We start from the raw sequence: 15,137 nt of genomic DNA on the forward strand, positions 1-15,137 counted from the left end.
AAAAAAGTTATTTGGTCACTGGAGGTCTGGTGAACTATTCAGAAGTAGAGTGTAACGCACTTTATTTGCTTGTCATAACCTTTAAAAAAATTATTTCTGAACATTCAGAGCTGTTAAAAGAGCTGTTTTTAAAGCAATTAGATTGCTGTAAAAAATAAAATAATTCATTTTATAGAATAGTTGGTAGTAAATTAGACAGCCCTACCAGTAAATACGGTCTTAAAATTGACTCTTTTTTTTAAACACAGCTTCAAAACGCAATATTTATGACCGATATGGGAAAGAAGGATTGGCTAATACTGGTGGAGGTAAGTAAACCGCCTTAGTTTTATAATGGTTGAACATTTGATCAGAGTAACACTTTCTGAACTAGAGGTAGACTGGAATTGTATTCAAACGTACCCCTAGTTCAGAATATTTAATTCAACAAAATCAGTGTAGGGGGATAAAAAATGGGATTGAGACAAATAAAACACTTTAATTAACATTTTAAATCAATAACCATAATTAAAATCTGAAATGATTAGACTTGCAAAAGTAAATTTCAGTTTGAGGTTGTTTCTCAGTCATTGGGACTAATGCTGTCAACAATTCACTTGTACTTGAATAACTTTTCTCTGGCGCAACATCACATCCTTGCATGTATTTTGGTGCCAAGCCACTTGACGACAAGGTATAGGTGCAGTGAAGTTTTTGAGGCTCGTAGCAAATCAGATTTTGGGGCTCGTGGCAAATCAGATAGCAGCTTCCTGATTTCCATCTAACTGCATGAATGGACGTTGGAAGTTTCTTTCTGATTTTACTCAATGATGAGAGTTGATACTCAACATTATTCTTACTACAAATTCTGGGCCATGGGCCAATATTAAGAGTGGGGTGAGGTAGTAAATGCAAACTGCTTGTCAAGCCAGGGAAGTAACTGAAAGAACTCTTCTTCAAGCTGCTTCAGTTATCCCATTTTCCTCCAGATAACAGCATTTTCTGACCATATGCTTTGTGCTTTGGAGGAATAACTGCTGAGGTGGGGAATCTAAGTTGCTGTAAGAGCACTATTGTTTAATCCATCCACAATTGTAAAAGATGTTGAATATGATTTGTTATCTGTTTTGCGATTTGCATAGTGACCAAGAGTTTTACCGAAGTTTGTTGCTCTCAAGAGGTCTTAATTGTTTGTGTCTGTGATTCCATGCCGCAGGAATACATACCAAATGTGATGGAGCCTGTTTTATGTCTTTAGATGATGAGCCACTTGTGCAGATATTATCAGTACCATTTTAATGCCACTGCTGACAATAACCCTTATTTTGATAAGGGGGTGCAGAAATGTACAAGGTAGTTTTGTTTGGCGGGTCATAATTGCAAATTGACCTCTTCTAGCCATTGGCGATAGTGAAACCTTTTGGGTGAGAGGACTAAGTGGCAAGCAAAGTTTTTATCCTTCGAATAAAAGTCACAGGATAATAATGGAAACGCCATCAATTTATTTCCCTCATGGCCAAGCGAGCTGCACTTGTCCACCTCAATCTCTGGGTGAAATTAGCTGACTTCACATGACATTTTTAATTGGCTCAGCTGCTTGCTGGAAGGTGTCAAGAAATCCTGCCACGGAAACACAAAAAATTGTAATTCTGTCGGTAATATTTTGGTCATATTTTTAAACTGTTGGGGTATGTGGATGATAACTGAGTGACTGAATGTAAACTAAGAGTTTGATAGGTTAATGAGCTTAGCAAAATTTCAAACATGTTTACCTGAGATATAATTTATTGAGGATGCTTATAGAAAGGGAATAGATTTGAATGGGTGTGATGTGGTTCAATTTTACATGGATTAGTACTGATCAAATTGCATTGCGGCTTTGAGCAGAGTTTGGTTTGAAGCACTATATTTTTCCAGGCAATGGTTGGAATTGAGACTGATGCTCCAAATAAATGTAATATATGGCATTTAAAATTCAGACCTTTTCAATGTCGATTGGTATTAATGTGGTGTACGAGATTCAAATGCAAACTGAGTTCAAACACATTCGATTCCCACCTAGTTTTTCCAATGCCTGTCTGACGGTGGTAACTTACGAGTCTGTGAAATGTCAGTTGAGACTTGAGCTTGGATCCAGTTTATTCTATTTGTAGTGTAGTGTGCTGAATTAAAATTGCCAAGCTATTTCTTGTCATACTTTAATGGGGTTCCATTCGTTATGTGTTCATCTATACAGAAATCCTTTGAGCATCAAAGGCTCAAGTAAAACACATTCTGAAAGGCTGTCTGAAGGAGATTCAAGCTCGAACAGCCGGTGATGTTTAATGGCTAGAATGATTTCTAAACACTCTGGAATTGACATTTTTGTTGTGTTTCTCCCCTTTCCCTCTCTCCCCACATCCCTGGATTTAGGTGGTCATTATGGCGAAGGCTTCAACTATGGCTTCACATTCCGCAACCCTGAAGATGTTTTCAGGGAATTCTTTGGAGGCAGGGATCCCTTTGCAGATTTCTTCAGTAAGTAATTTACTAAGATGAAACTCTGGTGTCCTTTTCTTTGCACACACCTTGAGAATAGACAGCATGGGTTGGTTGGATGGCATGCCCATCCTTTTTGTTTTTCTGAGAATTTGATGAGACAACCGAGTGACTTGCTGGACAACTTCAGAGGGATCGTCGAGTCAAGTATTTTAAGAATGGTTGATTTCATTCCTTGCAGGATAGCTGCTTGTTTCTAGATTTAAAAAACTGAATTGCAATTTGCGAACAGACTTGGTAGGATTTGAACTAGGCTATTTGTCCAAGATTCGCCATTATTAGTCCAACAAAATAACCATTAGCTTTTGTACCCTCATCTTCAATTTGAGGGAAGACACCTTGTGCCACCAAGGATTTTTTAAAATGTAGTGATATTCTGCTAATGCATGAAATTCCTACAGAGAAGTATTGAACTATACTCATTGTTGTACATTATACATTCCAACTACTTTATTTATGTTTAGACAAGAATGCAGAATAGTCAAAAACTGATTTGTCACTTCCATCAGACACTTGAAAAAACTTAGCTTGAAGATCTAAGACCAGAAACAAAACTGATATTGCCTGCTCCAACATGTGTTATTCCGTCTTCCTATTTGACTAGCCAAAGAAAGGGGGGATTCCACATGAGATTGTGGTCCCATACCATTGGCAGGTATTGGCACATGGGGCGGATTTCGTGATCATCCGTCACCCAGCTCAGGATTTTTCCTGACGTCCGACCAGCGAGATTTGAAGGTTCTTGCCACATTATGGGAAGGCCTCAGCGGTCTTGTTCTCATTCTTCATAATCTCAATATATAGAATTTCCGGTCTTTCAGCTACTTTCCTTCCCTCATCTCCCTGTTGAAGCCTGCATTGGTATTTGGGTAACTGACCTACGTACACCATGGGACTAGCCTTATCTACAACAGGAGTAGGCCATTTGGCCCTTCAAACCTGCTCCGCCATTCATTGTGATGATTACTGATCATCCAACTCAATAACCTGTTCCTGCCTTTGTTCTCTTTCCCCCCCCCCCCCCCCCCTCCCCCCCATATCCTTTGATCCCATTAACCCCAAGAGCTATATCTAACTCCTTAAAAACATACAATGCTGTGGCCTCAATTACTTTCTGTGGTAGTGAATTCCACATACTTACCACTCTCTGGATGAATATATTTCTCCTTGTCTCAGTCCTAAATGATCTACCCCGTATCCTCAGACTGTGACCCTTGATATCCCCCACAAACACCATCGAGAAGATCCTTCCTACATCTACCCTGTCCTGTTAGAATTTTGTAGCTTTCTATGTGACCCCTACTAATTTTTCTGATCTCCAGTGAATATAATCCTAACTGATTAAATCTCTCCTTGTATGTCAGTCCCGTCATCCAGGAATCCATTTGGTAAACCTTTTCTGCACTCCCTCTACAGCAAGACATCCTCTGATAAGGAGACCAAACTGCACACTATTCCAGTAAATCTCTTCAGTACAAATTAGGTCTGCAAGGCCATTGTTCAGAGTGCCTACCCATATCCAATTTGGGTAGATCCAATTTTCTCCCTCTACCCTGGCATTGACAAAGTTGGCCCCATTCATCATACTTATCCAGGTTGGGCATGGCCCCTCACCTGAAGTTCTGGATCTTTTCTGGTCGCTGTGTATATATAATCAGTGATACTACCATCTGCTGGAGTGCCCTTACTAATGTTTCCATCACTTCCAAGGATCATATAGACTGGGACATTTCATGTGCTCCATTCTTGGGTTTTTGAAAATGTCCAACTCCCTTTGGACTGAATGCTGAATTTGGTGCATTTGAGTGCTATAGTGAGGGTTTGGTGACCGAGGGAGTATAAGGCTTCATTTTTATCTAAAGTTTAGTCTTTCTTTTATTTAGTTAATTAACTTAAAAGTTGCTGTTTGGTTTAGAAGAAGGTGAATTTTCAATCAGCTTTAAACAAAGCTTTTACTTGTAGGCACTTGCAGCTGGAGTTTGTGAATTAGTTAATTGGATTAGGCCAGTTTTCAGAGGCTAGATTCACAGTATAAAAGTGATCCCCTACAGTGCAGACTTTGTTTGCACTGAGTGCTGAATTTGGTGCATTTGAGTGCTATAGTAAGAGTTTGGTGACCGAGGGAGTTAGGTGAGGAGGGAGTACGGTGATCATTTCATTTTGTTTCCGACATTTCCGCAGAGAGTGAGAGGAGAGCCAGGAGTTTACAGAAAGTGTAGCTGACTGGGAGCAGAGTCGGAGGGCGGAGATCTAGTTAGTCCACAGGGCAGTTATATTCTGTCAGGTAAGAGGGGATGGAGGCTAGGCCAGTTGCATGCTCCTCCTGTAGGATGTGGGTGGTGAGGGATACCACCGGTGTCCCCGCTGACTATACCTGTGGGAAGTGCACCCAACTTCAGCTCCTCAAAGACCGTGTTAGGGAACTGGAGCTGAAGCTGGATGAACTTCGGATCATCCGGGAGGCAGAGGGGGTGAATGAGAAGAGTTACAGGGAGGTAACCACACCCAAGGTACAGGACAAGAATAGCTGGGTTACAGTCGGGGGGGGAAAAAAACAAACAGGCAGACAGTGCAGGGATCCCTCGTGGTCGTTCCCCTTCAAAACAAGTATACCGTTTTGGATGCTGTTGGGGGGGGGGGGGGGGGGGGGGGGGGGGGTGGTGACCTACCGGGGGAAGGCCCTAGCGGCCAGGTCTCTGGCACTGAGTCTGGCTCTGGGGCTCAGAAGGGAAGGGGGGAGAATAGAAAAGCAATAGTTGTAGGAGATTCAATGGTTAGGGGAATAGATAGGCGATTCTGTGGTTGCGTGCGAGACTCCCGGAAGGTATGTTGCCTCCCGGGTGCCAGGGTCAGGGATGTCTCGGATCGTGTCTTCAGGATCCTTAAGGGGGAGGGGGAGCAGCCAGAAGTCGTGGTGCACATAGGTACCAACGACATAGATAGGAAAAGGGGTGTGGAGGTAATAAACAAGTTTAGGGAGTTAGGCTGGAAGATAAAAGCCAGGACAGACAGAGTTGTCATCTCTGGTTTGTTGCCGGTGCCACGTGATAGCGAGGCTAGGAATATGGAGAGAGTGCAGCTGAACACGTGGCTGCAGGAATGGTGTAGGAGGGAGGGCTTCAGGTATTTGGATAATTGGAGCGCATTCTGGGGAAGGTGGGACCTGTACAAGCAGGACGGGTTGCATCTGAACCAGAGGGGCACCAATATCCTGGGAGGGAGGTTTTCTAGTACTCTTCGGGAGGGTTTAAACTAATTTGGCAGGGAAATGGGAACCGGATTTGTAGTCCAGCAACTAAGGTAGCCGATATTCAGGATGCCAAAGCGTGTAATGAGGCAGTGGGGAAGGGAACACTGACAAAGGAGAGTACTTGCAGGCACGGAGATGGGTTGAAATGTGTATACTTCAACGCAAGAAGCATCAGGAATAAGGTGGGTGAACGTAAGGCATGGATCGGTACTTGGGACTACGATGTAGCCATCACGGAAACTTGGATAGAAGAGGGGCAGAAATGGTTGTTGGAGGTCCCTGGTTATAGATGTTTCAATAAGATTAGGGAGGGTGGTAAAAGAGGTGGGGGGGTGGCATTGTTAATTAGAGATAGTATAACAGCTGCAGAAAGGCAGTTCGAGGAGTATCACCCTACTGAGGTAGTATGGGTTGAAGTCAGAAATAGGAAAGGAGCAGTCACCTTGTTAGGAGTTTTCTATTGGCCCCCCAATAGTAGCAGAGATGTGGAGGAACAGATTGGGAAACAGGTTTTGGAAAGGTGCAGAAGTCACAGGGTGGTAGTCATGGGTGACTTTAACTTCCCAAATATTGAGGGGAAACTCTTAAGATCAAATAGCTTGGATGGGGTGGTGTTTGTGCAGTGTGTCCAGGAAGCTTTTCTAACACAGTATGTAGATTGTCCGACCAGAGGAGGGGCAATATTGGGCAAGTGATAGATTTGTTAGTGGGGGAGCATTTTGGAGATAGTGACCACAATTCTGTGACTTTTACTTTAGTAATGGAGAGGGATAGGTGCGTGCAACAGAGCAAGGTTTACAATTGGGGGAAGGGCAAATACGATGTTGTCAGACAAGAATTGAAGTGCATAAGTTGGGAACATAGGCTATCAGGGAAGGACACAAGTGAAATGTGGAACTTGTTCAAGGAACAGGTACTACATGTCCTTGATATGTATGTCCCTGTCAGGCAGGGAAGAGATGGTCGAGTGAGGGAACCACGGTTGACAAGAGAGGTTGAATGTCTTGTTAAGAGGAAAAAAGGAGACTTATGTAAGGCTGAGGAAACAAGGTTCAGACAGGGCATTGGAGAGATACAAGATAGCCAGGAGGGAACTGAAGAAAGGGATTAGGAGAGCTAAGAGAGGGCATGAACAATCTTTGGCGGGTAGGATCAAGGAAAACCCCAAGGCCTTTTACACAAGTGAGAAATATGAAAATGACTAGAGCGAGGGTAGGTCCGATCAAGGACAGTAGTGGGAGATTGTGTATTGAGTCTGAAGAGATAGGAGAGGTCTTGAACGAGTACTTTTCTTCTGTATTTACAAATGAGAGGGGCGATATTGTTGGAGAGGACAGTGTGAAACAGATTGGTAAGCTCGAGGAAATACTTGTTAGGAAGGAAGATGTGTTGGGCATTTTGAAAAACTTGAGGATAGACAAGTCCCCCGGGCCTGACGGGATATATCCAAGGATTCTATGGGAAGCAAGAGATGAAATTGCAGAGCCGTTGGCAATGATCTTTTCGTCCTCGCTGTCAACAGGGGTGGTACCAGGGGATTGGAGAGTGGCGAATGTCATGCCCCTGTTCAATAAAGGGACTAGGGATAACCCTGGGAATTACAGGCCAGTTAGTCTTACTTCGGTGGTAGGCAAAGTAATGGAAAGGGTACTGAAGGATAGGATTTCTGAGCATCTGGAAAGACACTGCTTGATTAGGAATAGTCAGCACGGATTTGTGAGGGGTAGGTCTTGCCTTACAAGTCTTATTGAATTCTTTGAGGAGGTGACCAAGCATGTGGATGAAGGTAAAGCAGTGGATGTAGTGTACATGGATTTTAGTAAGGTATTTGATAAGGTTCCCCATGGTAGGCTTCTGCAGAAAGTAAGGAGGCATGGGATAGTGGGAAATTTGGCCAGTTGGATAACGAACTGGCTAACCGATAGAAGTCAGAGAGTGGTGGTGGATGGCAAATATTCAGCCTGGATCCCAGTTACCAGTGGCGTACCGCAGGGATCAGTTCTGGGTCCTCTGCTGTTTGTGATTTTCATTAATGACTTGGATGAGGAAGTTGAAGGGTGGGTCAGTAAATTTGCAGACGATACGAAGATTGGTGGAGTTGTGGATAGTAAGGAGGGCTGTTGTCGGCTGCAAAGAGACATAGATAGGATGCAGAGCTGGGCTGAGAAGTGGCAGATGGAGTTTAACCCTGAAAAGTGAGGTTGTCCATTTTGGAAGGACAAATATGAATGCGGAATACAGGGTTAACGGTAGAGTTCTTGGCAATGTGGAGGAGCAGAGAGATCTTGGGGTCTATGTTCATACATCTTTGAAAGTTGCCACTCAAGTGGATAGAGCTGTGAAGAAGGCCTATGGTGTGCTCATGTTCATTAACAGAGGGATTGAATTTAAGAGCCGTGAGGTGATGATGCAGCTGTACAAAACCTTGGTAAGGCCACATTTGGAGTACTGTGTACAGTTCTGGTCGCCTCATTTTAGGAAGGATGTGGAAGCTTTGGAAAAGGTGCAAAGGAGATTTACCAGGATGTTGCCTGGAATGGGGAGTAAGTCTTACGAGGAAAGGTTGAGGGTGCTAGGCCTTTTCTCATTAGAACGGAGAAGGATGAGGGGCGACTTGACAGAGGTTTATAAGATGATCAGGGGAATAGATCGAGTAGACAGTCAGAGACTTTTTCCCCGGGTGGAACAAACCATTACAAGGGGACATAAATTTAAGGTGAAAGGTGGAAGATATAGGGGGGATGTCAGAGGTAGGTTCTTTACCCAGAGAGTAGTGGGGGCATGGAATGCACTGCCAGTGGAAGTAGTTGAGTCGGAAACATTAGGGACCTTCAAGCAGCTATTGGATAGGTGCATGGATTACAGTAAAATGATATAGTGTAGATTTATTTGTTCTTAAGGGCAGCACGGTAGCATTGTGGATAGCACAATTGCTTCACAGCTCCACTGTCCCAGGTTCGATTCCGGCTTGGATCACTGTCTGTGCGGAGTCTGCATATCCTCCCCGTGTCTGCGTGGGTTTCCTCCGGGTGCTCCGGTTTCCTCCCACAGTCCAAAGATGTGCAGGTTAGGTGGATTGGCCATGATAAATTGCCCTTAATATCCAAAATTGCCGTTGGTGTTGGGTGGAGGTGTTGCGTTTGGGTAGGGTGCTCTTTCCAAGAGCCGGTGCAGACTCAAAGGGCCGAATGGCCTCCTTCTGCACTGTAAATTCAATGATAATCTATGATTAATCTAGGGCAAAGGTTCGGCACAACATCGTGGGCCGAAGGGCCTGTTCTGTGCTGTATTTTCTATGTTCTATGTCTATGTCCCTTGCAATAGTGACACGTCTTTGAGGCTGAGGTTTTTGTCTTCTCCTGCTGGATTCTATTGCTTACCCGAGGAATCTTCCATTGGGAGTCCTTTGGCATCATGTAATCTCCTGTTTTTGTCTTCCCCGTCCCATAACCTCTCCTGACGCTTAAGCATGAGGATCATCCTCAACACTTTGGTTCAGTTTGATCCCTTTTCAAGCCGTTAGGCACTGAACTGAGTCTTAAATGGAAGACTTTTTGATGTCAGCATTGACAATCAATATTTGCAAGGCTCCCCATCAAGTATATTTCGATCCATGTCCACACATGACTCAATCCATAAAGGTTTGTGAATGCCTCTGCTTTTTGTGATTGTTTCATATTGTTCACTTGTTCCTATGGGCCCCTCTCAGCATGCCCTATAGCCCACAGAATTGCATTTCTTATGTTCTCCAATCCCTCCCCCTCACTGAATTGTTCTTTAAACTATTCTATATCTCTGGCTTCAGGGCTGCTGAAGATGAAGCAACTTTGGGATATCTTCACCATGTCAGCTACTTGGTTAATATGGGGAACCTAATTTGTCCTTTAAGATGCAATGGTTACATTGGTCAACCAAGTACTTCTGTTTCATATGAGCCATCATTGAGATTGCACATGGAGGATCTGGGGCCTGGACTAGGGGTGGCTTGACAATTGCCAACTTGAGTTGTGGGATTGTGACCTGCATTTTCTGGTCCTATCAAACTAAAACTGCTCTCTGTCATACTTGGCTGTTTTTTCAGTTCCCTACCTGAACTTGGCAAAGCTGATGACTCTGGGACCCCATGTGACTCATTTCAAAAAAAACTTAAATACAGGGTTCTCATTTTCTCCCTCCCTCTTGGCCCTCTGCGTTCTCCTCTGCACACTTGCATTCTTTCAGACCATTTTATTTGTGTTGATATTCCATCAATTGTGAAACATTAATTCAGTACACAGTTTTTCACCATTACTCCATGATTTCTTTCCTCTTGTAGTTGTCTTTAAGGTAGTTCACCACTGTCTCCCTGTTACTGCCTTTTTGTTTTGTAGCTCTCACTTTCCTGACTCCAATTGCTTTATCCTTTCCTCCCAACTGCAGTTGAGCCAGGTATGCCATAAACCATATGGCTTTCACTAACTGTGGCTTTGTGAGTGAGCTTGCCATCTACTCTGTGGCTGCTTTTGCAGGACATTTGCTGCAGGCTATTGCTTTGATCCAAGGTTTGAAATCTTTAATTTCCTTACCACATGTTAAGCCAATCCTCGGTGATCTCGTCCTCTGATTTACCCGTTTCCTCTAGCTCGTTGTGTCCATATCTTAATCTCCTGCTGTAAATTTCGCCATTTAACATCAAGGGATTGGAAATCACAATTGACATAGCTTCCCCCACAAGTCCAACAGCTTTATTGCCAAAAACTTTGATCTTCTCTCCATTGTTTAAGTCTAAAAGAGTTGTCTTTTTGTTTGCCAGATCAAGTTGATTGCAGGCCAATTGGATCAATGACAGATCACTTCCAGGGGGAGAACCTCTGGTGATCTCAATCCCGACAATGCTCTTGGGGGTTTTTAGCCTTGTTTTTATACTTTGGCTGCATGGCAATTTTTCTTGGTTTCTGGAGTGCATGGTAACATGCTCCTAGAATTGTCAACTAATTTCCACAAAAAATTCTGAGAATACATTTTAACATGAAATTGAAGATACTTGGAATTCTAATTGTGTAGGTGACTTTAATTCTTAAAATTTAGAAGGATTTTCAGCATCTGATTAATCATTTGAATTGAAACTCCCTAATAAATAGGAACAAACCATTTGGTCCAGTTGGCCTGTACTGGATAGAAAACTTTCCCACTTGGTAGATGGGAAATCTTAGATTTAGTAACTCCCACCAAACAATTCCAAACGGTATCACGCTCTTTCTGGATATCTATTCCCTGTTTTGGTCTGTTCATTCTCTTGCTCATCCAATTGATGAGCTGTCAAACCATCTGCAACAATGGCATCTCTTCTAACTCAAACATATTGTTGATCCTTCCACAGATCTACCCTTGGCTCCATTCCTTTTATCTTAAGGTGTCAGCTTTGGCTAAGCAGCCACTGGTACCTGAATCAAAGTCAAATTCAAGCCGTTTTCAGTATTTGAACACACAATCTAAGGTTTAAGGCTGACACTTTAGTGCACTACTGTAAAAGTTGCGCATTGACAGATCTCATCCTGGATGCGGTGTTAAACCAAGAGGGCCTGCCACTTCAAGTGAATGTAGAAGATACTGTGGCAGGAGAGGTCATTTGTCCTAGCGAGCATTATTACCCCTCGCCCAACATGAGTAAAACATTAGCTGGTTTCCTCTCATAGTGGTTGTAGAACTTTGTGCACAACCTGCTTCGTTTCCTACATTATGCTAGTATCTAAACTGACTCCAATGGTTGTGGAGCAACTTGGTACATGATAAATGCAAGTTTGTTTTATTATCTGCATGCTGTTCCTTGGCATTAATCCGTACAGATACTGGGTCAGCTTGCATATGATGCCCAACTCTATCTCTTCCAACCCTTACATTTGCTCTGTGCTGTCATAAAATCTCCACAGTGCAGGGCATTAATTATGTAATTCAACTTTGCTGAGCAGTATCGGCCAAACAATATTGATGTTACAGGCTTGATATTTGCTGATCCAGCCTTCTTGTGGAGGAGCTAGGATTTCCTGAGACTGTTTGAGTTGGTGTACTTCATACTTTCTATGTTAAAGTTCAAAAGTCATTAATGTTTCTTACCCATAGTATGATTTAATTAAATTTGTGTTTTTTGGAACAGTGGATGATCCCTTTGAGGATTTCTTTGGAAATCGACGAGGAAGACGAGGGGTTGAAAGAAGCAGGGGCGGTGGCGGGTCTTTCTTTTCTCCTTTTGGTGGATTTCCTGCGTTTGATCCTGGTAAGTATTAAATATTGTCAATGAATGAATATATGTATAGTAGAATATGGTTTATTTCTTTGTAATACTAACAAGGTGCGTGGAACTTATTGAAACTAAGAAATGAAGGGTATCAATCAATATCTGTAATGGCTCTAGATTTTAGGACAATCAGCTAACATTGAAAGACGACCAAGTATATTTTAAATGGTAGCATGTAAGCAAAATAACTGGATACTCAATGCTGGAAATATTCAGATCTGGCAGCATCTGTGGGAAGATAATTAACATTTCTAATTTGTGACTTTCCAGGATTTCTGTTTTTCTATTTTAAATGGCATTGCTGAGGGTAAACATTTTCATTGTAAGCCTCGTTCTCAATTTGTAATCTCTACTTTTTGTTTTTCCCCCCCCAGCAAAATGTTCTGGCCATTAAAGTTTGGAACTAACAGTGAACTAATTGATCTGATTTTATTTTTAGATTCGCTAGTTCCACATATTTTATTTTTTGCATATTTTGAGCAAATTCAAAGTTTTTCTAGGTTCTGTAGTTTTTGCCGGCAGAGCCTGTACTCGTATCCATGTGTGTGTTGGAGCACCATTTTTCTATTCTGTACTTATTCTGTCAGATGAAACAGATCTGTGGAAAATGTTGCATTGGCTGGACAGCTGGTTCGTGGTGGGGAGTGAGGCCAACAATGCGGGTACAATTCCCGTACCGGTGAATTTGAGGCCTCAAAATGACTTGTCAGTTGCCCTTTGTCAAAAAGGAACTCTGGAGCAGTGCCGGGCCTGGTGGAGAGCAGTGCCGGGCCTGGTGGAGAGCAGTGCCGGGCCTGGTGGAGAGCAGTGCCGGGCCTGGTGGAGAGCAGTGCCGGGCCTGGTGGAGAGCAGTGCCGGGCCTGGTGGAGAGCAGTGCCGGGCCTGGTGGAGAGCAGTGCCGGGCCTGGTGGAGAGCAGTGCCGGGCCTGGTGGAGAGCAGTGCCGGGCCTGGTGGAGAGCAGTGCCGGGCCTGGTGGAGAGCAGTGCCGGGCCTGGTGGAGAGCAGTGCCGGGCCTGGACATTTTAATGGAAGAAAATATCTGTCAGCAAGCCAAATTTAGAGATTTGTTGTTCTTGAGACCAACCTTGGTTTTCAATTTTTGTCATTTGATCCAATTTTGCCTTTCTAATAGTTTCTTAATTCATTCATGAGATCTGGGTGTTACTGGCTGTGCCAGATTTATTGCTCACCCCTGTTTGCCCTTTAACTGAGTCAATCACGTTGGTGTGGTTTTGGAGTCAAACATAGGCCAGACCAGGTAAGCACAGCAGATTCCCTTCCCTGAAGGACGTTAGTAAACCAGATACATTCTTATGACCATTGACCATGGGTTTTATGTTCCTCATTTGACTTTTAATTCCAATTTTATTGGATTCAAATGGGATTCAAACTCTGGTCTCCCACAGCATTACCCTAGATCTCTGGATTACTAGTGCAGTGGCAATGCCACTAGGTCACCACCTCCCCATACTGACATCTGTTTTCTTGCTGCTCGCATGGACTGAGTTTTACAAGGTGTGCACTATACCTTTGGTTAGGGTTTCAGCTCTTGAGCTGACAATAGTATGCTTACTCTGAAAGTGGAGTTACTGCACTGAGGTTAAGTGGAATTGGAATGAATGTTGATTCAAATTCCTATACCATAGGTATTGTTGACTCCTTTGCAGTAAGAGGGCCTTGTCAGCAAGGTCAGCATTTGTCCCGAATTATCTTGAAGATGGTGAACTGCTTAATGAACCATTGTAGTTCATGTGACATTCTCCCATAGTGATTTTTAAATTGTGTTCTGGGATTGACTGGAAGGTGAAAGCACCGTGAGATATTTCCAAATTGGGATAATGTTTCAATTGGAGGGCAACCTGGGGATGGTGGTGTTCCTGTGCACCTACTGCCCTTGTCCCCCTTGGTTGAGGACAGGTTTGAGTGATACTGGTGAAGAAACAGGCAAGTTGCTGCAGTGCATCTTGCAGCTACTGTGGGCTGGCGGTGGCAAGGGTGCCAATTTAGCAGACTATGTCCTGGATAGTGCTGAGCTTCTTGTATTGTGGAATTGCATTCATTCAGGCAAGTACGGAATATTCTATCACACTTCTGATTTGTGGCTTGTAGATGGTGAAAAGGTTTGGAGGAGTCGGGTGGTCAGCTCAAGCCTGAAAGTTATTCCGGTCTCGTTGAAGGCAGGCACAGATGGAACTAAATACTGAAATCATCGAATATCCCCACTTACAACCTTATGATGAACATGGTCATTTGAAGTGGCTGAGGACACTGCTTAGCAAAACTCCTGCAGTAATGTCCTTTGGCTGAGATGTTTGGCTTCCAATTAACTCCTAGTGGGGTTTGCCCCACTGCAATTCCCATTGACTTTATTTTACTAGGGCTGCTCAATACATGCTGTCAAATGGGTTCTTGAGGTAGACGCCAGCTATCATAGACATAGCAGTGCCGAAGGAGGCCATTCGGCCCATCGAGTCTGCACTGGCCCTTGGAAAGAGCATTCCACCCAAGCCCACACTCCATCCCCATTAACCCCACCTAACCTAACGGCAATTTAGCGTGGCCAATCCACTTAATCTACACATCTTTGGACTGTGGGAGGAAACCGGAGCACCCAGAGGAAACCCAAACCCACGCAGACACTGGGAGAACGTGCAGACTCCTCTCATTCTATCTATCCTCACCTCAGGAATTTCTCTCTTGGTGTTTGGACTACAGATGTGATGAAGCCTGGAAATCTTGGGAGAACCCTCGATGGACTTTGAGCAGGTTATTGATGAGCAGATATCACTTGATAGCACTGTGAATGACCTTTTTCCATATTTTTACTTGTAGGCTGTTGGTGATAATTGGTCAAATTAGATTTGTCCTGTTTTTGTGGACAGGGATACCTTTCACTTGTCATGTAGATTCCATCACTTTAGAGGCATGACTAGTTCTGGAACACAAGTCTTTGGTACTACAGCTGGGATGTTTTTGAGACCCATGACTTCGCAAGAAGTGTTTTTTGATATATGAAAGGTAAGACGGAGGCAAGAATGCACATTGGACCACTGGAAAATGAGGATGGAGAAGTAGTAATGGGGAACAAAGAAATG

General features: G+C 43.5%; 1 protein-coding gene across 6 annotated transcripts in view; it reads left to right on the forward strand.

The window, feature by feature from the left end:
• Positions 1 to 15,137, forward strand: part of dnajb6b (DnaJ heat shock protein family (Hsp40) member B6b) — a 235,791-nt gene that overhangs the window by 77,202 nt on the left and 143,452 nt on the right. For all 6 annotated transcript variants that reach the window (XM_072508219.1, XM_072508218.1, XM_072508224.1 and 3 more), the window contains 3 exons: positions 249 to 308; positions 2,392 to 2,496; positions 11,901 to 12,020. In XM_072508219.1, coding sequence (XP_072364320.1) covers positions 249 to 308; positions 2,392 to 2,496; positions 11,901 to 12,020 — 285 coding nt within the window. The remainder of the gene's footprint in view (positions 1 to 248; positions 309 to 2,391; positions 2,497 to 11,900; positions 12,021 to 15,137) is intronic.

This window comes from Scyliorhinus torazame, chromosome 6 (assembly GCF_047496885.1).
Source record: "Scyliorhinus torazame isolate Kashiwa2021f chromosome 6, sScyTor2.1, whole genome shotgun sequence".
Classification (NCBI taxonomy): Eukaryota; Metazoa; Chordata; class Chondrichthyes; order Carcharhiniformes; family Scyliorhinidae; genus Scyliorhinus; species Scyliorhinus torazame.